The sequence below is a fragment of the Eptatretus burgeri genome, chromosome 2 (assembly GCF_056783735.1).
Source record: "Eptatretus burgeri isolate ZD-2024b chromosome 2, Ebu_testis_v1, whole genome shotgun sequence".
In the NCBI taxonomy this organism is placed as follows: domain Eukaryota; kingdom Metazoa; phylum Chordata; class Myxini; order Myxiniformes; family Myxinidae; genus Eptatretus; species Eptatretus burgeri.
The window spans coordinates 159,987,076-160,014,575 of NC_140962.1; the positions used below are offsets into that span (position 1 = coordinate 159,987,076).

At 50.9% G+C, this 27,500-nt stretch overlaps 2 protein-coding genes across 4 annotated transcripts in view; one reads left to right on the plus strand and one right to left on the minus strand.

The window, feature by feature from the left end:
- The window catches only part of LOC147033717 (filamin-C-like), an 88,974-nt gene extending 70,017 nt beyond the window's left edge, over nucleotides 1-18,957 (plus strand). For all 3 annotated transcript variants that reach the window (XM_085871862.1, XM_085871860.1, XM_085871861.1), the window contains exons 27-47: nucleotides 1,727-1,850; nucleotides 5,673-5,829; nucleotides 5,913-6,102; nucleotides 6,880-7,121; nucleotides 7,239-7,316; nucleotides 7,418-7,493; nucleotides 7,706-7,846; nucleotides 7,956-8,084; nucleotides 9,730-9,903; nucleotides 10,024-10,182; nucleotides 10,571-10,774; nucleotides 12,429-12,581; nucleotides 12,812-12,937; nucleotides 13,108-13,377; nucleotides 13,604-13,741; nucleotides 13,853-13,968; nucleotides 14,113-14,245; nucleotides 14,353-14,529; nucleotides 16,422-16,643; nucleotides 17,111-17,314; nucleotides 18,263-18,957. In XM_085871862.1, coding sequence (XP_085727988.1) covers nucleotides 1,727-1,850; nucleotides 5,673-5,829; nucleotides 5,913-6,102; nucleotides 6,880-7,121; nucleotides 7,239-7,316; nucleotides 7,418-7,493; nucleotides 7,706-7,846; nucleotides 7,956-8,084; nucleotides 9,730-9,903; nucleotides 10,024-10,182; nucleotides 10,571-10,774; nucleotides 12,429-12,581; nucleotides 12,812-12,937; nucleotides 13,108-13,377; nucleotides 13,604-13,741; nucleotides 13,853-13,968; nucleotides 14,113-14,245; nucleotides 14,353-14,529; nucleotides 16,422-16,643; nucleotides 17,111-17,314; nucleotides 18,263-18,450 — 3,401 coding nt within the window. In that variant the 3' untranslated portion in view covers nucleotides 18,451-18,957. The remainder of the gene's footprint in view (nucleotides 1-1,726; nucleotides 1,851-5,672; nucleotides 5,830-5,912; nucleotides 6,103-6,879; nucleotides 7,122-7,238; nucleotides 7,317-7,417; nucleotides 7,494-7,705; nucleotides 7,847-7,955; nucleotides 8,085-9,729; nucleotides 9,904-10,023; nucleotides 10,183-10,570; nucleotides 10,775-12,428; nucleotides 12,582-12,811; nucleotides 12,938-13,107; nucleotides 13,378-13,603; nucleotides 13,742-13,852; nucleotides 13,969-14,112; nucleotides 14,246-14,352; nucleotides 14,530-16,421; nucleotides 16,644-17,110; nucleotides 17,315-18,262) is intronic.
- A 1,070-nt stretch (nucleotides 18,958-20,027) lies between these two features.
- Nucleotides 20,028-27,500, minus strand: part of LOC147033719 (inter-alpha-trypsin inhibitor heavy chain H3-like) — a 128,401-nt gene continuing 120,928 nt past the window's right edge. The window contains exons 17-20 of the mRNA XM_085871865.1: nucleotides 26,775-26,976; nucleotides 26,223-26,395; nucleotides 25,664-25,775; nucleotides 20,028-20,386 (exon numbers count right to left, since the gene is read on the minus strand). Coding sequence (XP_085727991.1) covers nucleotides 20,194-20,386; nucleotides 25,664-25,775; nucleotides 26,223-26,395; nucleotides 26,775-26,976 — 680 coding nt within the window. The 3' untranslated portion in view covers nucleotides 20,028-20,193. The remainder of the gene's footprint in view (nucleotides 20,387-25,663; nucleotides 25,776-26,222; nucleotides 26,396-26,774; nucleotides 26,977-27,500) is intronic.

Genomic DNA, 27,500 nt, shown 5'->3' on the forward strand with positions numbered 1-27,500 from the left:
GAATTATTCAACAGAGTAGACGGTGATAGAACCAGGGGTCATAGTTAGAGTGGACAGGAACGGACGGACGGACCGGTATCACATAATACGCCCCGATATATCTATCGGGCGTATAAAAATTGCCTGAGATCAGGCAGAGCCTGAGAGTGAAGATGGTAGTAAGGTAGGGGACTTTCACTCGGAGAGTAGTTAATGATGCATGGAATGGTCTCCCTGGAAAGGTAGTGGCAGCAGAAACAGTAGATACGTTTAAATTAGAATTAGATAGGTACCTGGAAGTGATTGATATAGAGGGGTACGGGGATGTTTACAGGACTTTTAGGTAGTTTGAGCATTGATGGGTCATTGTGTATGGAGTTTTGTATCTGAGAGGGCCTCGTCCATGTGTGCTTGGTGTTGTAGATTTCTCACCCTAAAACCACCTTCATCCACCCGTCCCCTCAATTTTTATACGCCCGATATGTATATGTATATATATATATGTATGTATATATATATATATATGTATGTATATGTATATATATATATATATATATATATATATATATATATATATATATATATATATATATATATAATACATATCGGGGCATATTATGTGATACCTGTCTGTCCGTCCGTTCCTGTCTGCACTCTAACTCCTAAAGTTTTCAACTTTCACGTTTCCTATTTGGTACATTGGTACAGACTGTGGAGACGGTGTCGCGACTTGCGTTCGTCATCTAAAGTGGTTGCCATGGCAACCAGGATGCTGTTTTCCATGTCTTGGCACAATTCTGTGTATACCTTCTTGTTCGGGCGTATATTGTGCTCACTTGCGCTCTTGTTGTATTCTATATTTATCTGTATCTATATATTTATATTTTGCCACACTGTTCTCATCCCCTTAACTTCCCTCACCACCCCCTCCCCCCACCCCCAATAAAAATAAGGCTATTTGATGGATTTATTTAATTTGGTCTTGGTGTGGCATATTTAACACAATGGGCCAAATGGCCTCTTCCTGCATCGAGTTCCCTTGTTACGTCGTGCATGGTTTTGTATTGTGAAAGTGGTTGATCATTGGATTGTCAGCACTTGGGTGTGGTTAGGGTGGCTGTGATGTCATCAATCTGTCAGTTATGACAATGAGGCCAAATCGGGGAAGCTTGTACGTTACACTCGGTCACCATGGCAATCGCCACCATGCCCTCGAACACGAGTGTGTCAAGTCTGGCATTCGGTGGCTGGCTTGCCATCTTAGGGTCCTGAGTTCATTGCCCTTTTCTCCATTGAATTAACACCGGGTGGGGTTGACTCAGCCTGTCATTGTTCCGAGGTTGGCAAAATGAGTACCGATGCACTGGTAATTGGGGCATTGCATCAGCAGCACAGCTGCGCCCTCAACCAATGATGCTACCTGCAGCTTTGTGCTGCATCAGGAGAAGGGGGAGAGCATCTTTATATTTGTTTGATTTAGTTCTTGGGACCGGTGCAAGTATGGTGGTGGCACCGAGGATGTTTAATCCCCCACCCCATTTCAATTTTGATACCTTACAGATTGACACCTTTTGTTGTTTTGTTCCTCTTTCCAAGTCCTATTTTTATTGTGCCTTGTCCCATTTGGATGGTGGTATCTTGTGCTGACCTGTGAATCTTCTTCCTTCTCCCCCACTACCCCTTTCCACCTCCACCTCCACTACTTGAATCGATGTAATCGTTTTGGGGGTGGTTTTGTACTCTGCAGGTAAAGCTGAACCGATGCAGGTGAAGGACTTGGGAGGAGGTCTCCACCAGGTGAACTATGTTGCAAGAGAAGAAGGTCCACATGGTGTTCGTATTCTGTATGCTGGCGAGGTGGTCTCTCACAGGTACAAGCACCAAGCGGTAACTGAGTGAAGTAAGACTTGTAGATATCAGTTCCTGGACCTGGTACTTCAGGTCAGGTATGGGAGCATGTGCCAGAACAGCGCGTCGCTGCGTCCACTTTCCGCCGGTACTCCAGGGGCCTCCATCTGGCCATCCCCCAGGCAGATGCCAGGCCCATCCCCATCTCCTTGAGATGATGGTCAACCTGCTGCAACCATGAGGCACGTGGTCGGCCCACTGGCCTCCTCCACTCATGAGACTCCCTCGCTGAGAGAATCTGGTGAGCAGGATCAGCGTCAGGAAAACGAGCCACATGTCCATACAGCCGCAGCTGACGCTCACGGACCATGCAGGTAACAAATCTCATCCGAGTCTCTCTCAGCAACCGCTCGTTGGACACAAAATCCGTCCAGCGATAGCCAAGGATTCTCCGAAGAGACCTGGTACCAAAGGAATTAAGTCTCCGTCTCAGATCCTTGGTCAAAGTCCAAGTCTCGCACCCATAGAGCAAGACTGGAAGTACCAAGGACCTGAAGACTCGGACTTTCGTCCTCCCGCACAGGTACCAGCAGCGCCACACCCCATGATCCAGTGAATCCATGACTCCCCAGGCCCGACCCAGACGTCTATTGACCTCCGGCTCACAACCTGCGGAGACATGAATATCACTGCCAAGGTAAGTGAATCTATCCACGACCTCAACATCCTCACCACAAACAGACACAGACAGGACAGCAGCATCCAAGATGTCACCGAAAGCCTGGATCTTTGTTTTGACCCAAGAAATCCGTAATCCCAACGGCTCCGACTCCTCATTCAGCACCTCGAGGGCCCCCAAGAGGATGTCTAAAGTCTCCGCAAAGATGACTGCATCATCTGCAAAATCAAGGTCCGAGATCTTGACATTGCCAAACGATGCACCGCAACTTGATCTCTCCGACATCCTCCCAAAAATCCAGTCCATACAAGTGCTGAAAAGTGTGGGGGCAAGTACACATCCCTGACGAACTCCAGTAACAACTGGAAATAAGTCAGAGGCGGTACCACCACACTTCACAGCACTCTTAGTACCAGAGTAGAGTTCAGACATCAGATCGATCAGTTTCGGTGGCACCCCACGAAGACCAAGAATCCTCCAGAGGACATCCCGATTCACTGAATCGAACGCTTTACAGAGATCAACATAGGCTGCAAGCAGCCCCTGCCGAAACTCTCGTCTGCGTTCGGTGAGGACACGAAGTGCAAGGATACGGTCAATCGTTGACCTCTTTGGTGTAAAGCCTGACTGCTCTGGACGCTGGTGCTCAAGCAGATGGTGGCGAACCCTATCGAGAATTATCCGAGCAAAGACCTTGCCCGGCACTGAGAGCAGCGTCACCCCTCGGTAGTTGTTGCAGTCTTGGCGATCACCCTTCCCTTTCCAGAGAGGGACAACAAGGCCCCTCTTCCAGTCAGTTGGGATGATGCCTGTGTTCCAGGCAGAGCACAAAACTGCATGCAACGACGCGAGTGCAGCATTTCCACCAGCCTTGAGAAGTTCGGCATGGATGCCACAGATCCCTGGAGCTTTGCCCCGTTTCAACTGGTTCACCGCAGCCCGTGTTTCCACAAGCGATGGTGGACCACAGTTGATTCGAGGGTCAGCAACAGGGATTGTAACACCCTTGACGTCCAACTCGACAGCTGGGGATCAGCCTGGTACAACCGCTCAAAGTAACCGGCCCAGCGGGCCTTCACTTCAGACTCCTCTGTCAAGAGCCTACCACTCTCTGCTCGAACTGCAGTGCTCCGAGGGATGGGCTTGGATGAACGTAATGCGCGAATTCCCCTGTAAGCGGGACGAGAATCACCTGTCCACAGGTGATGCTCTACCCCTCACAGATTCCTCGCACATAGGCCTCCTTGTCCACCCTCAGTGCACGTACAGTTTTACGCCTCAGCTCCCTGAACAGCTCAGCTCTGCCATTCAGCCTGGCCCTGCGACTCTGGTCAATGGTATCCAGTGTCCCTTGAGAGACAAAATTCTTCTTTGCCCTGCGGTGAACTCCAAGGCATCCACCGGCAACATCAAGGACGGTGGTCTTGAAGGTGCTCCACAACTCTTCAGGACCCCCCAAAGCACCCAGACCCCCCAAGTGTCCACTCAGCCTGTTCGCAAACTCCTCAGCTACTCTCTCATCCCTGAGCTTGGCAACATCCAGCCTAGGCTGGGATGGTACCATTCTCCAGGATTTAAGGTGCAGCTTTAGAGTTGCTACAACAAGCCTGTGGTCAGTATTAAGGAACTGAGCACTCCGGTAGACCCTGCAGTTCTGGATCATCCTCCAACGACCGTCAATGAGGACATGGTCAATCTCCTTTGCCACACCGCCAGCGTTGGAGTACCAAGTCCAGCGATGAGCTTGCGGGCGCTGAAACCATGAACCAGCCACCCTAAGTCCATGACTTCTTGCAAAGTCAAGGAACTTAGTGCTATTCTGGTTCATAGTTCCAGACCCATGGGGACCAACACACACCTCATAACCATCCCTATCAGCTCCAGTCGATGCATTGAAATCCCCCAAGACTAGAAGTGTATCTCGTCTGGGGCACTGATCAACCACAGACTCGAGTGTGGCGTAGAATGTGTCCTTCACGGTAAGATCACTCGCCTCAGTCGGAGCATAAATAGAGACCAGGGAAATGACACCTAAGGAGTGACGAATCCTTAATCTCATAATACGCTCGTTGACCGGTGTTACCTCAATTATCATTGGGGTCAGCTTATTGGACACAGCTACAGCAACTCCTTGGGTATGGTAACCATCAGAGCGACCAGACCAATAGTAGGTGTAACCACCCACCATTATCTCGCCGCAATCCGGTCTCCGAACCTCAGAGAGAGCTGCAATCCCGATGTCCAAACGCTTGAGCTCAGATGATAACAGAGACAGGTGATCATCCTCTCTTAGGGATAGGACATTCCAGGCACCCACCCGAAGGGACCGCCTCAGGTTAACCCAAGGAGACCGCCGTCTGGTGGACGACACCTCAGCACCACTCCGACACACTCTCCCGCAATCTGACCCAGGGATGTTACCCCGTGGTTTCCCTCCTATCAAAGATTGGGGGTCCCGAAGGCTTTGCCCCAATCCCATCATCCGGTGAGCTGCCCTGCGAAGGGAAGCTGCACAGGAGGTACTCCCACGGAGTGGGTTTTCAGATTTTTTTGCGTTTTTGCGTTTTGCGGAATGAAGCGTTTTACGGTGGCTGGAGTGCAAATCCTGCCACCAACCTCCTAATAAGAAGTAACCCAACTGCAGGAGGACGTCCGCAGACACAGTTGGGCACTAGATATGGATGGCCGTTGGCTCACAAGGAGCTCCTCCGCCCTTTGACAGGTTTTGTTTTTAATCCTGCTGGGTGTCCATATCCAAACACCCCCCTCACCAGAAAACCTGGTGGGGGAGACGGTTTAGTCGCCGACAACCCGACCATGGAACAGGTTAGTACAGGTTTACATGGTACCTGTAGCAGGTCACAGATCGAACCTGACCTGACAAGTACTTCAGTGGGAAGAGTAATTGATTGTTATGCTATTTTCGTTCTGTTCACTGCATATCCAATTACAGCAGAATTGTAAACTCGTTACTCCTCCTCCTGGGGTTGGGGGCGAGTGTTTTGAACGATGAAATGAGGGAGAGTGCTCCAATTCTGCCCTATTTGTAAATGCCAAGACTATTCATCAGCATGGAGTTCAAATCCAGTACAGTCGTCACTTTTCGACCTATTTGTTTAACTTTCATCAAAACCCCCTTTCCGTCTCTTTTCTGACCCTCGTGCAGCGCTGACAAACTTAAGGTGCTGCCATCCTGTGATGCGAGCAAGGTGCGTGCAAACGGTCCAGGTCTGGCGTCTGCAGGTGTCGCTGCCAGTCTTCCAGTGGAATTTTTCATCGATACTCAAGATGCAGGGCAGGAAAACATCTCTGTGATTGTTACCGTGAGTAAGGGAAAAGGGAGGTGGTGGGGTGGGGGTCACCGTGTTGAATCAGTTTTGATGATGTTGGTTTGTCCTTGTTTTAGGACCCAGATGGTAAACCTCGGCCCACGAAGCTGGTCTCCAATGGTGATGGCACGTATACGGTGTCGTACCTGCCTGATCGTGCAGGATGTTACACCGTAGAAGTGAAGTATGGAGACGATGACATACCGTGCTCCCCTTACACCGTCAATGCCATCCCTACCGGCAATGCCAAAAAGTGCAAGGTTCACGGTGAGACCGTTTGTACATTCACATCTCGGCTTGTGGAGGAGCTGAACGGAGGTGGTGTGTTTGCAGGATGATCAAAAGGAACAGGGATACAAGGACATGGTACATGAGTGGGAGAAATCAAAGGGTGGGGGTGTGGAGCTCCATCCATTGTTGGACAATGAGCAAAATGAAGAAGCAACATGTTGGACTATCTGAAGCAGAAGCTGAACTGATTATATCAGAGATTGGGATGATGCTTGAAATCTGATGTGATAATGCATTTTATTGCTTTGGTCCATTGAACTATACCAAACAATCTTCTCCATATCATAAAGCAGACTTGGAACTCTTCTTGTGATTGAGGATGATGTTTGTAACTTACTAAAAGCGATGAAACGGAATGGGGTCGAAGCGTGGCTCTTCAGGATTTACTGCCATTACCATCGGGTTGAGTTGGAGGATATGTCGAGATCTAAACCTTGCTGGGATACAAGGCTGTGCTTCAAAGAAAAACGGCTTTTGTCGTGGAAGGAAGAGATTGGGAACTTTAACCTTTTCAGGAAAAAAAAAAACATAAAAGATATTTATTTATTGACACGCTCGTCTCGAGGAGCACTCTTGGTCTGAGCTTTTGATCTGTGGTCATGCTTTGTAAACCAAGCCGTGCGATTTTTATTTTTTTTTATTTTTAATTTTTTTTTCCCAGATGAGGTGCCTTCTGCCAGATATACATTGATTTGTTGTCACTTTCTGGAGGGTTCACCCCCTTCCTCCTTATTCCCAGCAATTGTGTTGCAGGTCTCGGTTCGTACATGCCCATTGGACACAAAACCAGCATCTCGGTGAACGCCCAGGGAGCCGGTGCAGGCAAGGTGACCTGCTGCGTTTGCACACCCGATGGCCGTGAGGTGGACTTGGATGTTTTGGAGAACGCGGATGGTACGTTCGACATTGTCTACGCTGCACCCTTGCCGGGCGCATATACTGTGGACATTCGCTATGGCGGAGAGCTCGTTCCTCACAGCCCTTTCCACGTGGAGGTAAGTTGGGCCTGCATCTTTCACACGGTCTGTGTTGTTCAGACTTTATTTTGAATGCTCAGATCCCTGAATTTTTTTTTTGTTTTTTTTTTTATTCGACATGTTCCGTGGGACAAGGCTTTGGCGCAGGTGATTCAGGAGGACACTCCGCTGCAACAGTGTGTGCAGGAAGTGCACCATGCCCAACCGAGCTTGGTATGCAGTTCAACTTTTATTCACTTTGCAGTTTATCTTGCACTGCTATAAATGTCAATGTTGTAATCCCTTCCTTCCATGTATTCCATGATTCTGTGTAGGCCGCACCTCAACCTGGGAACCTGAGGCCCTTCAACCTCGTCGTTCCTTTTGTCGTAAGACGGGGGGAGATTACCGGTGAGTTTCCGTTGTGGGGAGGGGCAGGAGGGGTGGCCGGGCTGCGAGGCAATCCTGTCCCCCCCCCCTCCCCCCCACCAAGAATCGTTGTCTATTCGGCCTCAAGGTTTATGGTCCCAAGTTTCTGAAATAGATTAAAAGCTGTTATGTTGAAGTAAACCAATAGAGCGATTTGAAGCCGTTGATCGTCTTTCTGCACGATGTACCAACAGGGGAAGTTCGGATGCCTTCAGGTCGGAAGGACAAGCCGAGCATTGTGACGAACCAAGACGGCACGGTGTCCGTGCAGTACGTTCCGGTGGAAAAGGGTTTGCATGAGATGGACATAAAGTGTGACCGGGAGCACATTCCAGGTGATGGAGGTTTTTAAAGTGAAGATCACCTGGCTTTTATCGCACCTGTGGTACTCTGCCAATCGTGCTTTCCCATTTGCTTATTCTCTCCTCTTTCTTGCGATCTCAGGAAGCCCGCTGCAGTTCTATGTCGATGAGGTCGGTAGTGGAAATGTGACCGCTTACGGGCCAGGCCTCTCTCATGGTGTCGTCAACAAGCTGGCCTGCTTTACCATCGACACCAAAGATGCCACGGAAGGTGCGTGCGTGTGTGCGCGCGTGCGTGCGTGCGCGCGCATAAACATGTGTGATCGGAATCTGACATGTCTGACCATCATTGTGCAAAATACTTTGCTTTCCTTGGTGTTTGAAAGGCCTTTGGCTCTTGATCTACAATAATCGTCGGACCCTCGCCATGTCCCCGATCAAAGACTTGGATCTTTCTTGGTGAGGCAGCATCTTGTTGCTCACACCCAACTTCTGCTGTGATCATTAATTTGTCTATACTAACGAAGAACCCGTCTGAGTCGGGATAATTCGCCCCACCCCACAGAATTACTCGGGTGAATTCCCTCTGAAAGACTGGTTGATTTTTCCCCCCCCCCTCCCCTTCTGATCTCCCAGACTTCCCCATGGGCTAGTTCCCCTCGTTTTATTTCGATGATGTATTTTGTTTACTTGTAATACCCCCTCCCACCATGCGGTGTCACACACACACGATATGTATTTACATTGAGAGAATTGGGGTCTTCTCTAAGTTTCTATAAACTGATTCATCTCTCCAAACGTCACACAAAACATCCAAACCGAATCAAATTGAGGTGGTGGCCCTGACCTCAGATTGAAGATATCAGATTATTGACAAAGGAGAAGCAGCATGTTCAAAGGGAACGAACTGGGCAGGAGTCGATCCGAAGATCGGAGAACACGCGCACACGAGAGTCTTGATTCCGTGACTTTGCTTCCAATGGAGGAGAATGCTGATTGGTCCATTGGTGAGATGATCAATTTTTCTGATTCTTGTGAATTGGGGTAGTTTGTTCCATGCAGGCTGGTGGCTCAGAGACTGAGGGTGGGTCGAGTAAGCAGGTAAGCAAGTAAGCATTTGAGCACGTCAATATTAAAGCACGAACGCCTCAGGATCGGAAACGGTGGATAAATAGTGATTCGGAATCCATGCACTTTGGCAGGAATGGCGTCCAGAGACTACGATGTTTTTTTTGGAGTGATGGATGGGTGGTCCGGGGTGAAAGAGCTTTGGAACATTTGCCTTCATTCATTTATTTGTCAGCCTTGGCATGAGCAGTCCATCGTGACCCGATCTTTCAAGAGCGAAGGAAGTAAGGACGAGCATGCTCGTTAGACGGACGCGATCAACAGCAATCTGTTTTCTGGATGGTGAGACATTTTGGGTTGGACATGTCCTCAGTTGGACATGATTCGAGGACGACACGATGACCATGAATTGGCCAAAATCTGGAGTTGCCTTTTCAGGAAGAGTTTCTGAAATTTCCTCCCACGTTGTTGTATCAATGATGGGCTTTATCTTCAGGAGGATAATTGATGCTGATGCTGAGAGGGTGGTGTGGCTGCCCACTGTGAGGCGATTCAGAGATATTGCGTCCGGTGTTGAGTGGAATGGATGAGGTGTTTAACGTCTTTCACTCAACTCTCTCACTTCACTCTGGCCTAACCTGATGAAAATGTTCTTAAAATTGCTAGAATAAACGATTGTATGGAATGAGTAACGATTAAAAGTGTACCGTAATCTTGGTTATTTGGTCCCAACTGGTTCAAGAACCATTCTGGGTTTCCCACTAGTCTTGCTTTCGGTGTAAATTTCGTCCAACATGAAAGGCACCAATTTGCACGTGTAGTTGGTCACTCACTTCCTGTTTGTGCAGGTGGATTGTCGTTGGCTGTCGAGGGACCCTCAGAAGCGGAAATCTTGTGCGAGGACCATAAGGATGGTACGTGTACAGTGTCCTACCTACCAACAGCACCAGGACCTTACAAGATCCTCGTCAAGTTTGATGAGGAACACATCCCGGGTAGCCCTTTCTTGGCACGCATCGCAGGTGATTCATCACTTTGAGGTCGTGCAGATTTATTTGGTGGGATTTAGTTGGAGGAAATGGTTCTCTGGTTGCACTGTCAAAGCTAGATTTTGATTACAGAACCGACCGTTCCGATTATAGATGATGGGCGCCGCCGCACGCGACTCAGTGTGGGATCGACACAGGATGTCCCTCTGCAACTTCGGGAGACGGACCTCAGTTTACTCGAGGCCTCTATCAAAGGACCCTCAGGTGGTAAAGTTCCCTGTCAGCTCAAGAGGCTTTCCAATGGCCATGTGGGTAGGTACACCACACTGGTTTGTCCCCAACCTCTAATTATGGTCCTTTTGTATGGCTTCCCACCATCTTTCCCCAACACCTTCCTTTTCATTATTAGCTTTTGTGCAGAAACTCGAGTATTGTTGATCAATTTGGGATATTGATTGGGATGAACAGTTGATGACTATACACACGTCCACACAGCCCAGTGAGTGGTTATGGGGATAATTTTAATTGGCAGGACCAACTTTTCACCAATTCAATCATTTATTTTGGTTTGACATTCAACTTGTTCTGGTTTTCCTTTTATTATCTGTAATCCCGAGTGAGCCGTTGATTGCCACTCGGTTTTGTGTTCACTTCCTGCTCTGCATGAAATAACCTTTTGAATAACGCACAAACACCACAGGGATCTCCTTCACGCCGTGTGAGGTCGGTGACCACGAAGTGAGCGTTCTTAAAGATGACAGCCACGTGTCGAACTCGCCCTTCATCGTGAGCGTGGGTGAGTCTGAGATCGGAGATGCCGCCAAGGTCCGGGTGTCGGGTTCGGGCCTACGTGAGGGCCGAACGGGAGAGCAATCCAACTTCCTCGTCGACACAACCCAGGCTGGTAAGTTTGATCCACACAAGACGTTGATTATATCTGTCGTCACCATTAAATGATGTCTGCTTTCCGATCTCGTTGGTGTAACTCGCTATTGACTTTGTTATGTTTATCCCTGCATCATTACCACTCTTAATTGGTCTGCCTCTCCATCTGCACTTCATTTTGCGTGCAAGTTGACTTTGTTTCAATAAAATTATGGTTTGACATCTATTGCTGTCGATTTGGAGCAAGCCACCCACCCTCCAAATGAACTTCAGGCAGGGCCTCGGCCTTGCACTGACCAACAGTTTTAGGCCTCCGCCCCATATTTACCCCCTGTGTTCTTTGCCATTTTCTTCTCGTACATGGGTGGAGAAGGGGGGTTTGGGGGGGGGTGGGGGGTTCCATTGTCACCGCATGGAGACACTTTGCCACGGCCTCCTCTTGAGGACATTGCATGCAGGGTAGCCGGTCGCTTGACAAGCCGTTACATGCCACATGGCCTGAATCTCTCATTATCCATCGCTGTGTATATGACCGATCTGTTGAACGCGGCATCTCTGTCGGAACTGGGTCGACCTGCGAGAATGGCAGAATAGAGTGTGGTCGCAAAAGGACTGTGCTAGGATGATGTATGAGGTCCAAGAGGAAGAGCAGCCGAGCTTGGAGTGAGCTCACCGTTGAGATGAATGAAGTGCTCCGGCAGCTGGAGAGGGATGCGCTCGGTCTCTTGTTGATGTGTGGGTGTGCACAGTCCTGGGTCCTGAGCTGGCAGATCCTGATGCTCTGCATCTCCCAGGTCCATGCTCGCAGCCTTTTTGCAAGGCCAAGGCAAACAAACTGCTGCGTTGCTCGCTCTGCGCTCCTTACTCGTCCTAGGTGTTCACAGGGACTGCTCCACATTTATGGACACAACTCAGGCAATCTCGTCTTTTGCTACCCGTGCTCCGTGTGTCCTGGCTGAGCGAGCCGTAAACAGAAGGGACTCCGCGCTTGAGCGCATCTCACAAGTATATTTTGTCCTGTACAGTAGTACATCGTGTTTGGTCCTATCTCTCAATGGTGAAGAATCACTTGAAAAATGAAATAATTCTCGTATCCAGATTGAGATTTGGATCTTCACCAAAATCTAATCAATTCCTCTATGCCACACACACCCAACATGTCCACTAACTTTCGTCCAAATCCATTCGCAACTTTGTGAGATATCACTTTATATATGTTAGTTCAGCCCTGTCTATCAATGGGGAAGAATCGCTTAAAAAGTTCTCGTAGTCGGATCCGGATCTTCACCAAAATCTAATCAGTTCGTCCTTGTCACCGAACCTGTCCACAAAATTTCATCCGGATCCGTCCACAACTTTTTTGAGATATCCTGCACACAGACAGACAGAGAGGGGTGAAAACATAACCTCCTTCACCTTCTGTGGTGGAGGTAAAAATAGGTGAAGTGCTGCATGAATGTGGAGTTTTGAAATAGGTGAAATGCTCGAAGTGTACCTTGTGAAACCCATTCATAATTATCAAGGGGCCGTTGTCCTTCCAAAGATCAATGTTGGTGATTATTATTATGATGAAAGGTGTTTGGAATCCATGTGTGATGTCATGAGCTGAGACGACAAAGCATAACAATAACTTGACAAGCAATCAGCATTTATTGCTCGGTTTGCCCTTGCAGGATACGGTGGCCTAAGTTTGGCAATTGAAGGACCAAGCAAGGCAGATCTGGACTGTGAGGAGATTGAGAATGGCACCTGCCGTGTGACTTACTGTCCCATGGAGCCTGGAAACTACTTGCTTAACATCAAGTTTGCTGATGTTCACGTCGCTGGTATAACCATCTGCTGTGGCCTGTTGCTGAAATGATCCCACAATGATTTGTACATAAATTTAGTTTTTTGACCGTTTGAATTTGCATGAAAAAGTGGATTTTAAATCAATTCTGAAACAAACAAAGGAATGATCACAGTTCACTAATTCGTGATTAACTTGGATCATCATCCCACAACTCAAATGGTGTCCTTCACATTTTTTTATTTTATTTCCTCCTTCCACTCACAGGGAGCCCCTTCACCGTGAAGGTGACTGGTGAGGGTCGACTTCAGCGACAAAGCATCACACGCAGGTCCCAGACCCCTTCTGTAACGAGCGTGGGCAGTCTCTGTGACCTCAGTCTCAAGATACCTGGTAGGTGCCTACCTGCTGCACGCGTGCGAAATGTCCTCTTGATGGAAAGCACATGATCGATGGGAGGAATGGACGTATCGGAGCCTCTGGGTTGATTTGTGGATACCATTGGAGTTTGCTTGTCCTCGACAGTACATTTATTAAAATACATATATATTTTTTTTATTCAGTAATGGATGCCTCTGAACTTAAGGCAGACGTGGTGACACCATCGGGAAAAACGATTCCAGCGGAGGTTGTGCAGGGCGTTTCGGATGGCACGTTCTGCATCCGTTTTGTTCCCGAGGAGATGGGTGTACACACAGTTAGCGTCAAGCATCATGGAACTCATGTTCAGGGAAGTCCTTTCCAGTTCACCGTCGGACCCCTGGGTGAGGGTGGTGCCCACAAAGTGCGTGCTGCCGGGTCTGGCCTTGAGAGGGCGGAAGCTGGAGTACCGGGTGAGTACGATACACCTGTTCGGGGTGTGATTATGATGCTTTTGGTGCGATGCATAGTTTTCCAGGTAAGCTTGGCCTTGAAAATGGTCAAAGGAATTTGATGTAGTGTGTTTTGTGAAGATATATCTGCATTGTCCAGTTCAAGCTGTTCACCCTTAAAGATTATTCTATCTCGACGTATCACGTCGCAACGAGTTTGTCGTGAAATGTTTTCCTGCTCGTGTAGCCGAGTTCACTATCTGGAGCCGAGAAGCAGGTGCTGGTGGATTGTCTATCGCCGTCGAGGGGCCACATAAAGCGGATATCTCATTTGATGACCACCAGGATGGTTCTTGCACCGTGTCGTACATCGTGCAAGAAGCAGGTACAACTGCACGGTGCATATGCAGAGGAGTTTTTGTTTTGTTAACCAATTTATGTAGCGAACATGTGTGGTTGCTTAGACTTTCATATATAGACTTTTGTGCTTGTGCAGGAGAATATGAGGTGTCGATCCGCTTCAATGATGAGCACATCCCAGACAGCCCATTCATGGTTCCTGTCACTGCGACATCAGACGCTGCTCGTCTCCCCACAGTCACGAGACTTCAGGTACAGTTCGGATGACATTTGGACTTGCTTTGGCTGATCAGGATGCACTTGAGCTTCACTCCCTTCCGAGAACTGTTCTTCACCATTGTTGCTGCCCTTTCCCGAGCTCCTTGCTGTTTGCATTAAACCGATCATACTTTTCAGGGAACCGGCCTGAAAGCGAACCACCCGGCCTCGTTTTCCATTGATCTGAATGGAGCTCACGGACACCTCGACGCCAAGGTGCACGCACCATCTGGCACCGTCACGGATTGCCGCATTTCTGAAGTTGGGAAAGGTACAAGGTGTTTTGGATTTGTTACGTGCATGGTCTGTATCTGCTTGATCATATGACCCCCCCCTCATATCTACTTAAATGGTCGTCATTGCTTCGCATTACCGCAGACAAGTACGCCATTCGCTTTTTACCGCATGAAAATGGCCTGCACAATGTACACGTAAAGCTGGATGGAAGTCACATTCCCGGAAGTCCGTTCAAATTGCGTGTTGGTGAACCGGGCCTTGCTGCTGATCCTGGCATGGTGTCTGCATTTGGACCTGGTTTGAACACCGGTGTGACCGGTGAGTTTGTGTGATTCATTCTTGATCCATGTGTTTGTGTTCTATATTTGAATATTTTATGGTTCTTTTGATTTTGGGACTATCTAAAATATGGCTTGGGCAAGGAAGGGGGACTTTTGATAATAATTGGCGTGTATGATGCAGCATGCACAGCAACGTTGTGCCAGCTAATGAACACTACTATACCATTGATCTTTGTTTGCTTTACATCTTTTAAATTTGTGTGAAGTTTTCATTTGTACTTCCAAAACAGCTTTGTGTTTATGAAAGTATTGTTATGGTATCTGACCCATGAGGTGCGTACTCTGACCCACCGTCGCTACCGACCCTGAGGCTGCCAGCCATGGATAAGTCTGCGGCATGGCCGGTTGTGAAGCAACCATGAATGTCAGATGGCCAAATCTTACAATCTTACTTAATTATGTATACATGAGACATGGCACCAATTAGAATTACAACTGGAGAAAGAAGTAGATAAAGTGTAAGGCAGTGTGGGGGTATGGCTCGTACCATGTGCAGACTCGTGTAAGCTTCCCCATGGTTGCTCTCATGGTCTAAACAGGCAAATGTGAGTGCAGGTTTGGCCAAAGGACTTGTGGTCAGGAGAACCTGGCGGATCGAGATACCTGGCAGATTGAACTGCTCAGAAAGATGACTTCAATGTCTCTTGTTCAAGGTCTTCCATGAATATCCTCCCGCCATGGAGGTCGAGTTCTCATATGCTGCTGTTCGGTGGAGTGCACGAATTCACTCTGTTCCACGTCCTTTCCCTTCGAAGGTTGGGCTCATTTTCTGTTCTTGGTGGTGCGCACAAGTGCACTCTTCCACGTCTTCTCGCCTCTGAGATCGAGCTCATCTGTCTTGTTCCGTCGAGTGCACGGTTCACACGTTCTACCACCACCTCACCTTGGAGATCTGCTTTTTGTTGTTCGATTGCGCGCACGAATGCACTCTGTTCCACCTCCTCTCAACTTGGAGATCAAGCTAATCTATCTTGTTCGGTGGAGCACGAGATCCCTCTTTCTCACAATGGAGGTCAAGCTCATCTGCTGTTCAATGTGACATGCTCATGACGTGAGCGACAACAGCTGTATGCTAATGATCTGCGCAGCTCGAAATGTGCTGTTTTCCCAAATAAACAGAAGAACCAAGAGACCACTGCAAAGCTAATAATTACCTCCATTGTGTTCAAATGGGGTTTTTGCATGAATTGAAAGGAAGGTGCTACTTACTTTTCACGTGTTCCAGCACCTGCTAAAGAATCCTTTGTGCGAGTCCAACGGTAATTGTAGTTCATAGTTTTGAAGCACTGGTGACGCATGACATGTGGACTCGTGATCTGTGATGTGGTTGTCGAGGGATTGTGTTCATGACTTGGACCGGACGAAGGAGGGAGAGGTTTGAAGGGCAAATGACAGGATCAACGGGGAATGAGCCGCAAGCTCGAAAGGTGAACATGGCGAGGGACTGGCGACGGATGGGCATGTGGAGCCATAGAGGGAGTAGAGAGGAACCGAGCAGTCCAACTCACAATGCGTATTCCTCTCAAAGTCCCTCAACACGAAAGGTAGGAAATTCTGACATGAACCAAATAAATGTGTCTGAATACATGTGGAGGTTTTTATTTTCTTCCCCACAACCAAATCATGAAACCAAAATAATGCTTCGATGGTGATTATGCAATATTTGCGTACGCTACTGTCCTCGACTGCCCTTCTCCACCAGATATGGACAGAATAGACGAGTCTTGATGCTCTTTCCCTTTCCTCCATCCTTGATGGCATAATCCTGAGAGGCCTCAATATTTGTACTGCTCTTCTTGATGTAGGTGTGTGTTTGTGAAGCTTTAAGAGTAGGAAGATGTGTGTTTGCGTTGACTTTGTTTCCTGCAGGATGTCCAGCTGAATTTGAGGTCAAAACAGCTCGAGGATCTGGAGTTGGACCTCTTTCCATCACGATCGATGGCCCGTCTAAGGTTCAAATGGACTGCAAGGACACCGCTGAGGGATACCATGTGACGTACACACCAATGGCTCCTGGCATCTACCTCATTGCAGTGAAGTATGGTGGACCCTACCACATCCCTGGTAGTCCCTTCAAGGCCAAGATCACTGGTACAAGACTTGTTTTTTGAAGTGTTTGATTAAAATGCATATTGAGATAGTTTGGGTCCAACCTGTTACCAACCAGTGTAATGTTTGTGATACGAGCGAGGACAAAGCAAGTTTGCTCTGCATACCCGTGGCCTGGAAGCAATATTTTGATTGGCCTTGCTAAATCTGTTGCTGTGAAATTGATATTCCAGTAGATGAAATCAGAAACTTGTGAAAAGTGATGCAGTTTTATTCAGTGTCAACAAGATGCATTGTTGGAAATCTGGATACCAATGGATAAATCCCAGACTCCTCCCATCCGCACTTTGTTCAGCCTTTACTGATTTGCTCTGATTTTGTCTTCAACCATTTGAGGCAGTGCAAATGTAGCACTCGGTCATGCAGCTTGGACTGCAATCAGTTTTGGTAAACATGGAGAAAGTCCCTCCAACTGTGTGTAAGCAAAGTCTTGCTCCATTTTGTGGCAGGTCCTCGCCTTGCCGGTGGACCTGGCCTTCAAGAATCGTCGTCCTTCGTGGTGGAGTCAAAGCCCCATTCGATCATGGAGTGCAGCTATGGCGTGGATCCACAATTTTCTTCGGATGCCAGTAAGGTCGTTTCCAGAGGCCAAGGCCTCGATCATGCCACGCTCGGTCAGAGCAACGTCTTCCAAGTTGACTGCAGTAAGGCAGGTAGGCCCTGAAGCCTGGTTTTTGAAGTTTTTATTTTTGAGGTTATTGTGCGAGCCATCTGTTACTTTAAAGGAGCAGCGTGTGGTTGGGTGGTGGCCTGTCGCGCTTCATTTTAAAGGGTTCCTGCTGTTGTAGGATAATAAAAACTAGCATAACCCGCGCTCTGCGCGACATGTTGGGGTGGGTGTGTTTGAGAAAGGAACTGATGCAGAGTATCAGTCATAATTTTACTTTAATGCAGTAAGTGGAATACGATTTCACTGTTTCAGAACCATTTTATTTACTTTTTTTTGTACCATGCACCTCATATGGTCTTTGAGATAATGTGAGCCGAATATCACGTTACTCGAGCGCAGAACAAAGTCGAAGAAAGCGCGACACGAAACCACAAACTCGGAAATAATATATAAGATGGTATCGTTGGAAAAGCAAATAATCGATGTAGTTGAAAAAAACGTTTCCGTTTAACTATGAAGGTGCATTTCAGCATGATTTGGAGCTTTATGTAGTGGGTCCAATGGTGTCATTTTTATTACGACGAGAACGGGAACCCTTTATAATGAAGTGTGACGGACACGGTGCGAGCACACACAATTATACAGAGTAATACTTCTGGAAGAAATATAAAAATATATAATACTACATGCAAGGAGCACACCAACAACGACTACTGTACTACTAGTACAGCCACAACGACCAGCAGCAACTATTATGACGACATGTTATAAAAGACCCTTTTTCTTTAACTTCATTTTACACCATTGTTGAGAGTCTCAGATGTGAAATGGTTAAGTGTAACTTGCTCTCTTTTGATGAAACCCTTCGGAGATGCACGGCTGTTGTTTCAACGAAAGATTTGTTTTTCCTGGATCATTACAATCTTGAACAGCGGGTGTAGGGGAGTGAAGGAATGAAGTTTTGTTCTCAGTTCTTCTTCTTTGCCTTAAGGTTCCAACTTGCTGTTGGTCGGCATGCGTGGGCCCACTCGGCCGTGCGATGAAGTCGTCGCAAAACACGTCGGGAACAACAATTACACCGTGAGCTACACTGTATCCGAGCGTGGTGACTACATCCTGGTGGTGAAATGGGGTGAAGATCACATCCCAGGCAGCCCTTTCCATGTTGTGGTTGTCTAATCAAAATGTCCACTGCCATTCTTTTCTGTGCTGAGTGTGCAGTTTAAAATTAAATTTCGATCAACGAAGATTGGGGGGAAGAGGGGGAAGGGTGAGACGTGCTTATTTCTATCCATGCTTTGTGTATCCTCCAGCTTTGTTTTCTTTCTCCTTCCATTGTGACAAATTCTACCGAATTGTCTGTGTGTATCTCCCCTGTGTGCACAAACAAACGTTTCTATATATTTTGAACCATTTTGTATATTTGCCATCAGTATTTCTTACAATTCTGGTTTGCATTTTGCTGATTCAGTCCCACTCGTCGAGCTTTGGTTAGCATGACGTGCGGGGCTCTCGGACTCGCTACAGACTTAGCCATGCCGTCCAGCGTCTCCACTGGTCTCTGTGGATTATGCAATGCAGTCCTGGATGATACTCTGCCCTCGACACGGCTTACCTTGATCCAAATTGGTGTTACTTGTTTTATTATGCAGCTTTGTTAAAAATAAAAAAAAAGTGATATTGCAATCTCCTTGTGCTTGATAAAGTGTTGTCCAAAGATTGAGCACTATCTGCTGAATTGAGCAAAGCAAAAATTGGGGTAAAGTAATTGGTTCACTTCTGTTATGTCTGTCCTTCTGTCTGGAAACGTCGGTTTATGATCAAGTGAGTGATTTTTTTTTTTTTTTTTTTTTTATTACTGTCAGCCGACTGGGTGATGAAACAGAATTGAAAATCGTTCTCAATAGGAAACTTACTGTTTTTCAGCATGTTATAAAGGACACAAACAGCCACAAAACTTGTGTGACGTGTAAAAGACACTGCATCAACGGCGGTAAACTTCTGAATTCAAGCCTTAACCTCCCCTTCCAAACCTCCTGCCTCCCTCCAGCCCCAGCCCCCCTCCCATATATTCATGCTGATAAAAGCAAACTGAGCATTCCCACATCAAAACAGTGGAATATTTAACACTTGCTCCCATATCATGCGACTTCACAGAAACTCATGACAGTTGCCTATCCAACTCCATTTTAAGAGAAAAATGGTCAATAGCAACGACCTGAATAACCTCCACAATGAAAGAGATGCTTGAGAGAATGACAGTTATTTGGTTGGTGTATCAACAACAAAATGCTGCCTCCATCGCTGAGACCTATTTTCACAAGCACCATGATTTCTTTTGACTCGTCCTTTTAAGTGTCTCCTTGGTTATTTTAGATTGAAAGAAAGATGAAGGGTGTGGGCATGGTGACCAGTGTGACCACTCCTTGGATTTTTTTTTTTCACAAGATCTTGGCTATTCGTTGTTCACCTTGGCGTCTTGGTTTTCTATATGTTTTCTTGGCGTATAGGTTTTCTATTATCATCGCTTTTCTGAAACCTTGTGAATTCTTGGCTCACCTTGACATTTATGAAAATGAGGAGTGGTCACATTGATGGTGATTGTGAAAATGACATCTGCCTTTGCAGAGCAATAATCACCAACATGGTGACCATAGTGCAGAAATTGTGGGTGGAGTCAGGTGAACTGCCCAACCAATGGGTGGAACATGGATTCACGCACAAACAGCTCTTTTTATGGCATCAAAGTCCACATGTCATATTTGTATAATTTTAATGGAACATGTGGTGCAGGTAACTCGACAAGATTGGGTCAGCCATGAATGTGACACCTGATTTTAAATCCATGTTTACATGATGCAAATCAAAATGTAGTTTTTAGCTGTATTAATGAAATGTTTTTTTTTGTTTTTTTTCACTTGTTTATACACTTGGGGCCACAGATGTGCTACTGATACCATACCAGGGGTCGAAGAAACTGTGCAGGTCTGGCATCAGATAGTTTGAATGATCACCATCAATGAAACCAGTGCCATTGTGATGCACGAACCAGCAGGTGACTGCATCACCAGATCGCCGCCCGTGTTTGTGGGTCCGGTAATCCATTTGATGTCCCCTGGGCGAAAACGACATATGGTGGGTACCATTGTGCAGAAATCGGTCGGTTTGGAACAAGTCGTTCCAACAAACATCATTCACTTTGGAAACCAAAATCTGAAGATGAGAATTCTATATTATGCAAATTTAAAATGTTCGACGACTCGATGCGAACAATTGAGAAGGTGAAACACACAAACTGTATCACATCTGAGGTACCTTTCATTTTTGTACCTCGACTCTTCCACCCCATTATTTGTAGGTTCCATGTGCCCTTCTGTTCCCGTCGTTTGTAGGTTCAATGTGCCCTTCCGTCCCCGTCGTTTGGCGGCTGGCTCCCCATGCCCTTCCGTCCCCGTCGTTTGGCGCCTGGCTCCCCGTGCCCTTCCGTCCCTTGGCGCCTGGCTCCCCGTGCCCTTCCGTCCCTTGGCGCCTGGCTCCCGGTGTCCTTCCCTCACCGTCGTTTGGCGGCTGGCTTCCTGTGCCCTTCCGTCCCCGTAGTTTGGCGGCTGGCTCCCCGTGCCCTTCCGTCCCTTGGTGGCTGGCTCCCCGTGCCCTTCCGTCCCCTTCGTTTGGCGGCTGGCTCCCCGTGCCCTTCCGTCCCTGTCGTTTGGCGGCTGGCTCCCCGTGCCCTTCCGTCCCCGTCGTTTGGCGGCTGGCACCCCGTGCCCTTCCGTCCCCGTAGTTTGGCACCTGGCTCCCCATACCCTTCCGTCCCCGTCGTTTGGCGCCTGGCTCCCCGTACCCTTCCGTCCCCGTCGTTTGGCGCCTGGCTCCCCGTACCCTTCCGTCCCCGTCGTTTGGCGCCTGGCTCCCCGTGCCCTCCCGTCCCCGTCGTTTGGCGGCTGGCTCCCCGTGCCCTTCCGTCCCTGTAGTTTGGGGCCTGGCTCCCCGTGCCCTTCCGTCCCCGTCGTTTGGCGCCTGGCTCCCCGTGCCCTTCCGTCCACGTCGTTTGGCGGCTGGCTCCCCGTGCCCTTCCGTCCCAGTCGTTTGGCGGCTGGCTCCCAGTGCCCTATCGTCCCCGTCGTTTGGCGGCTGGCTCCCCATGCCCTTCCGTCCCTGTCATTTGGCGCCCGGCTCCCCGTGCCCTTCCGTCCCTTGGCGCCTGGCTCCCGGTGCCCTTCTGTCACCGTCGTTTGGCGCCTGGGTCCCGTGCCCTTCCGTCCCCGTGGTTTGGCGCCTGGCTCCCCGTGCCCTTCCGTCCCCGTCGTTTGGCGCCTGGCTCCCCGTGCCCTTCCGTCCCCGTCGTTTGGAGGATGGCTCCCCGTGCCCTTCCGTCCCCGTCTTTTGGCGCCTGGCTCCCCGTGGTCTTCCATCCCCGTTGTTTGGCTCCCGGTGCCCTTCCGTCACCGTTGTTTGGCGCCTGGCTCTGCGTGCCCTTCCGTCCCAGTCGTTTGGCGCCTGGCTCCCCGTGCCCTTCCATCCCCGTCGTTTGGAGGATGGCTCCCCGTGCCCTTCCGTCCCCGTCGTTTGGCGCCTGGCTCCCCGTGCCCTTCCGTCTCTATCGTTTGGTGCCTGGCTCCCCGTGGTCTTCCGTCCCCGTCGTTTGGCTCCCCATGCCCTTCCGTCCCCGTCGTTTGGCGCCTGGCTCCCCTTGCCCTTCCGTCCCCGTCGTTTGGCGCCTGGCTCCCCGTGCCTTTCCGACCCCGTCGTTTGGCTCCCCGTGCCCTTCCGTCCCCATCGTTTGGCTCCCCGTGCCCTTCCGTCCCCGTCGTTTGGCGGCTGGCTCCCCGTGCCCTTCCGTCCCTGTCGTTTGGCGCCGGCTCCCCGTGCCCTTCCATCCCTTGGCGCCTGGCTCCCGGTGCCCTTCTGTCACCGTCGTTTGGCGCCTGGGTCCCTGTGCCCTTCCGTCCCCGTGGTTTGGCGCCTGGCTCCCCGTGCCCTTCCGTCCCCGTCGTTTGGCGCCTGGCTCCCCGTGCCCTTCTGTCCCCATCGTTTGGCGCCTGGCTCCCTGTGCCCTTCCGTCCCTGTCGTTTGGAGGATGGCTTCCCGTGCCCTTCCGTCCCCGTCTTTTGGCACCTGGCTCCCCGTGGTCTTCCATCTCCGTTGTTTGGCTCCCGGTGCCCTTCCGTCACCGTCGTTTGGCGCCTGGCTTCGCGTGCCCTTCCGTCCCAGTCGTTTGGCGCCTGGCTCCCCGTGCCCTTCCGTCCCCGTCGTTTGGAGGATGGCTCCCCGTGCCCTTCCGTCCCCGTCTTTTGGCACCTGGCTCCCCGTGGTCTTCCATCCCCGTTGTTTGGCTACCGGTGCCCTTCCGTCACCGTCGTTTGGCGCCTGGCTCCGCGTGCCTTTCCGTCCCAGTCGTTTGGCGCCTGGCTCCCCGTGCCCTTCCGTCCCCGTCGTTTGGAGGATGGCTCCCCGTGCCCTTCCGTCCCCGTCTTTTGGCACCTGGCTCCCCGTGGTCTTCCATCCCCGTTGTTTGGCTACCGGTGCCCTTCCGTCACCGTCGTTTGGCGCCTGGCTCCGCGTGCCTTTCCGTCCCAGTCGTTTGGCGGCTGGCTCCCAGTGCCCTTCCGTCCCCGTCGTTTGGCGCCTGGCTCCCCGTGCCCTTCCGTCCCCGTCTTTTGGCACCTGGCTCCCCGTGGTCTTCCATCCCCGTTGTTTGGCTCCCGGTGCCCTTCCGTCACCGTCGTTTGGCGCCTGGCTCCGCGTGCCCTTCCGTCCCAGTCGTTTGGCGACTGGCTCCCAGTGCCCTTCCGTCCCCGTCGTTTGGCGCCTGGCTCCCCATGCCCTTCCGTCCCCGTCGTTTGGAGGATGGCTCCCCGTGCCCTTCCGTCCCCGTCGTTTGGCGCCTGGCTCCCCGTGCCCTTCCGTCTGTCGTTTGGTGCCTGGTTCCCCGTGGTCTTCCGTCCCCGTCGTTTGGCTCCCCGTGCCCTTCCATCCCCGTCGTTTGGCGCCTGGCTCCCCTTGCCCTTCCGTCCCCGTCGTTTGGCTCCCCGTGCCCTTCCGTCCCCGCCGTTTGGCGCCTGGCTCCCCTTGCCCTTCCGTCACCGTCGTTTGGCGCCTGGCTCCGCGTGCCCTTCCGTCCCAGTCGTTTGGCGGCTGGCTCCCAGTGCCTTTCCGTCCCCGTCGTTTGGCGCCTGGCTCCCCGTGCCCTTCCGTCCCCGTCGTTTGGAGGATGGCTCCCTGTGCCCTTCCGTCCCCGTCGTTTGGCGCCTGGCTCCCCGTGCCCTTCTGTCTGTCGTTTTGTGCCTGGCTCCCCGTGGTCTTCCGTCCCCGTCGTTTGGCTCCCCATGCCCTTCCGTCCCCGTCGTTTGGCGCCTGGCTCCCCTTGCCCTTCCGTCCCCGTCGTTTGGCGCCTGGCTCCCCGTGCCTTTCCGTCCCCGTCGTTTGGCTCCCCGTGCCCTTCCGTCCCCATCGTTTGGCTCCCCGTGCCCTTCCGTCCCCGTCGTTTGGAGGATGGCTCCCCGTGCCCTTCCGTCCCCGTCGTTTGGCGCCGGCTCCCCGTGCCCTTCCGTACCCGTGGTTTGGCGCCTGGCTCCCCGTGCCCTTCCGTTACCGTCGTTTGGCACCTGGCTCCTCCGTGCCCTTCCGTCCCCGTAGTTTGGCGCCTGGCTCCCCTTGCCTTTCCGTCCCCGTCGTTTGGCTCCCCGTGCCCTTCCGTCCCCGTCGTTTGGAGGATGGCTCCCCGTGCCCTTCCGTCCCCGTCGTTTAGTGCCTTGCTCCCCGTGCCCTTCCGTCCCCATCGTTTAGTGCCTGGCTCCCCGTGCCCTTCCGTCCCCGTAGTTTGGCGCCTGGCTCCCCGTGCCCTTCCGTCCCTGTCGTTTGGAGGATGGCTCCCCGTGCCCTTCCGTCCCCGTCGTTTGGAGGATGGCTCCCCGTGCCCTTCCGTCCCCGTCGTTTAGTGCCTTGCTCCCCGTGCCCTTCCGTCCCCGTCGTTTAGTGCCTGGCTCCCCGTGCCCTTCCGTCCCCGTAGTTTGGCGCCTGGCTCCCCGTGCCCTTCCGTCCCTGTCGTTTGGAGGATGGCTCCCCGTGCCCTTCCGTCCCCGTAGTTTGGCGCCTGGCTCCCCGTGCCCTTCCGTCCCTGTCGTTTGGAGGATGGCTCCCCGTGCCCTTCCGTCCCCGTCGTTTGGTGCCTGGCTCCCCGTGGTCTTCCGTCCCCGTCGTTTGGCTCCTAGTGCCCTTCCGTCACCGTCGTTTGGCGCCTGGCTCCTGGTGCCCTCCGTCTCCGTCGTTTGGCGGCTGGCTCCCGGTGCCCTTCCGTCCCCATCGTTTGGAGGATGGCTCCCCGTGCCCTTCCGTCCCCGTCATTTGGCGCCTGGCTCCCCGTGCCCTTCCGTCCCTGTCGTTTGGCGCCTGGCTCCCCGTGGTCTTCCATCCCCGTCGTTTGGTTCCCCGTGCCCTTCCGTCCCCGTCGTTTGGCTCCCGGTGCCCTTCCGTCACCGTCGTTTGGCGCCTGGCTCCGCGTGCCCTTCCGTCCTAGTCGTTTGGCGGCTGGCTCCCCGTGCCCTTCCGTCCCCGTCGTTTAGTGCCTGCCCCCCCCCCCCGTGCCCTTCCGTCCCCGTCGTTTGGCGCCTGGCTCCCCGTGCCCTTCCGTCCCCGTCGTTTGGCTCCCCGTGCCCTTCCGTCCCCGTCGTTTGGCTCCCCGTGCCCTTCCGTCCCCGTCGTTTGGCTCCCCGTGCCCTTCCGTCCCCGTCGTTTGGCTCCCCGTGCCCTTCCGTCCCCGTCGTTTGGCTCCCCGTGCCCTTCCGTCCCCGTCGTTTGGCTCCCCGTGCCCTTCCGTCCTCGTCGTTTGGCTCCCCGTGCCCTTCCGTCCTCGTCGTTTGGCTCCCCGTGCCCTTCCGTCCTCGTCGTTTGGCTCCCCGTGCCCTTCCGTCCTCGTCGTTTGGCTCCCCGTGCCCTTCCGTCCCCGTCGTTTGGAGGATGGCTCCCCGTGCCCTTCCGTACCCGTCGTTTGGCGCCTGGCTCCCCGTGCCCTTCCGTTCCCGTATTTTGGCGCCTGGCTCCCCGTGCCCTTCCGTCCCCGTATTTTGGCGGCTGGCTCCCCGTGCCCTTCCGTCACCGTCGTTTGGCTCGCCGTGCTCTTCCGTCCCCGTCGTTTGGCGCCCGGCTCCCGGTGCCCTTCCGTCCCCGTCGTTTGGCGCCCGGCTCCCCGTGCCCTTCCGTCCCCGTCGTTTGGCGGCTGCCCTGAAATCCCTGCAATCACTGCGGAAGGAGGGATTCTGGGGAACTGGTTTATCTGGAACTGGATCGTATCCTTCAAGTCAAATTACAGATGGTCACAAAGGCTTCGTGGTGATAAAAGTTATTTGTATTTACCATGCCACCAATTAACTGATTCAACTCACACCAGACTTACCTGGTAACTTGAAGTGTGTGACCCTTGACTTGCATGGTGGCAATTGGCTTGTCAAATTCTGGACCAGGTCTGATGTTGGAGATATCGATGGTTGGTTCCTTAAAAAACTGTCCTGAAGGGGAAAACCAAACATGTATCAGCAAGTGGTGAACATTTCAAGTTGAACAAAAAGGTGATGTCATGGGTGTGTACGTGGTTTTTCACCATCGTACAGGTGTGTTCGTCACTGAGCCCCTCCAGGAAGTGTGTACTCTGGACCACTCACTCATACTCCCTCGCTCGGGCATGCTCATGAATTCTCGCTTGTGCACTCTCGTTCGGGTCCACTTGCTCGTGTTCTCCCATTCTGGCACACTCATTTACTGCTTCACTCGAGCTCACTCATGCACTCTTGTTCAGGTCCACTCGCTCGTGTTCTCCCATTTGAGCATGCTCATGCACACTATCGTTCATTCTCTCGCTCTGGCATTCAACTGCACACTCTCCTGCACTCCCTCACGCATACTCTTGTGCACTCTCTTACTGAGGCACGCTCGTGTTTAAAGGCACTCAAACATACCAATAAGACCATGTGTACGTGGAGAAAATTGACTTTCTCCCCTTGTGTAGAAACCAAGGAAACTTCGATGAATTTCATTCTTCTTCCACACTCGGTGGAGGACCACCTCGAAGCTCGTGTCTATGGGTAGGAATATGAAGAACTTGTCTTGGTCGCTGACTTGGATGGAGAAGCTGCAGGTGGTGGGGTTAGAGCAATGAGCATGATGGGTTTATGTCAGTGATTCTTGTTTTGATGGGGTTAGGTCGATGTTAAACTCTTAAAGGTGAGCATAAAGTTTGTAAGAGAAGCTTGAGCAGGTGTAAAGGACATGATGGAGAATGGAGTGAGGTTTCAAACAAAAGTGTAACTGATTCATTCTCCATCTTCAACCCACATAACATGAAGGAACCGTCTATTTATAATGTACAGGGGCGAGGGGCAGGGTTGGTGGGGCTTAATTGACAAGATTATGATCGGTGAAAGAAAGGATCGGTTTAAGGAACATTTGATTGGGTTATGAATGTATCCTGAAGAAAGATTTAAATATCAAATTATTAGGAAAGTACAAACTTTTCTTTCTTCACAAAGATGTTGTTCCACGGAAACTTTGTGCGGCCCTTGCTGTCCTGGACGACGATGCTCTCTGTGCTGATGTCAATAAAGATTCCGAGGTCAGACAGAACGATTCCCAGTCGTCCGATGTACGTCTGTAACTTCCCTGTCTTGGTATCCACCTTCTTCGCTCCAATTATTTGTCCGTTTACCGAGATGCCTGTGGAGGACAAGGTTCCATTAGTCTTCCAGTGAAGTCACCACCAGCTTGATGCCATCAATTAAGGTCTCAGTGATTAGCACAAATTACCTTTGATCAGGTAGGTGGGGACTACCCACAGTGGATTCCCCCAGAAAGTGAACTGACATGCTTTGGTACCCCTTAACTGGAACGAGGGAGTGGAGTGGGATGGGGGGGGGTTGTGTGTTGATCACAGACTGCGCCCCTCCAAAATCTATCCTCTGGCATCTTGCTCATCCATGAGTTAAGACTAGGGGTCCCCAACACGTACATCGCTCGTGGACTGATGGCTTGCTGGCTGCACATGAGTAGCTCGCATTAACTCACATGGTGAAAAATTGATGCAAGGTATTAATAAATACAGTAACACAACAATAAAGTTAATTTAGTTGTCACACTAAAACAATGCTGTCAGAATCGTAGACATTGATGAGTCCAGTGGTTTCCTGACCAGGTTTGGCCAAGAGTTCAATGACACATGGAATGATTTTGAGGACATTGAG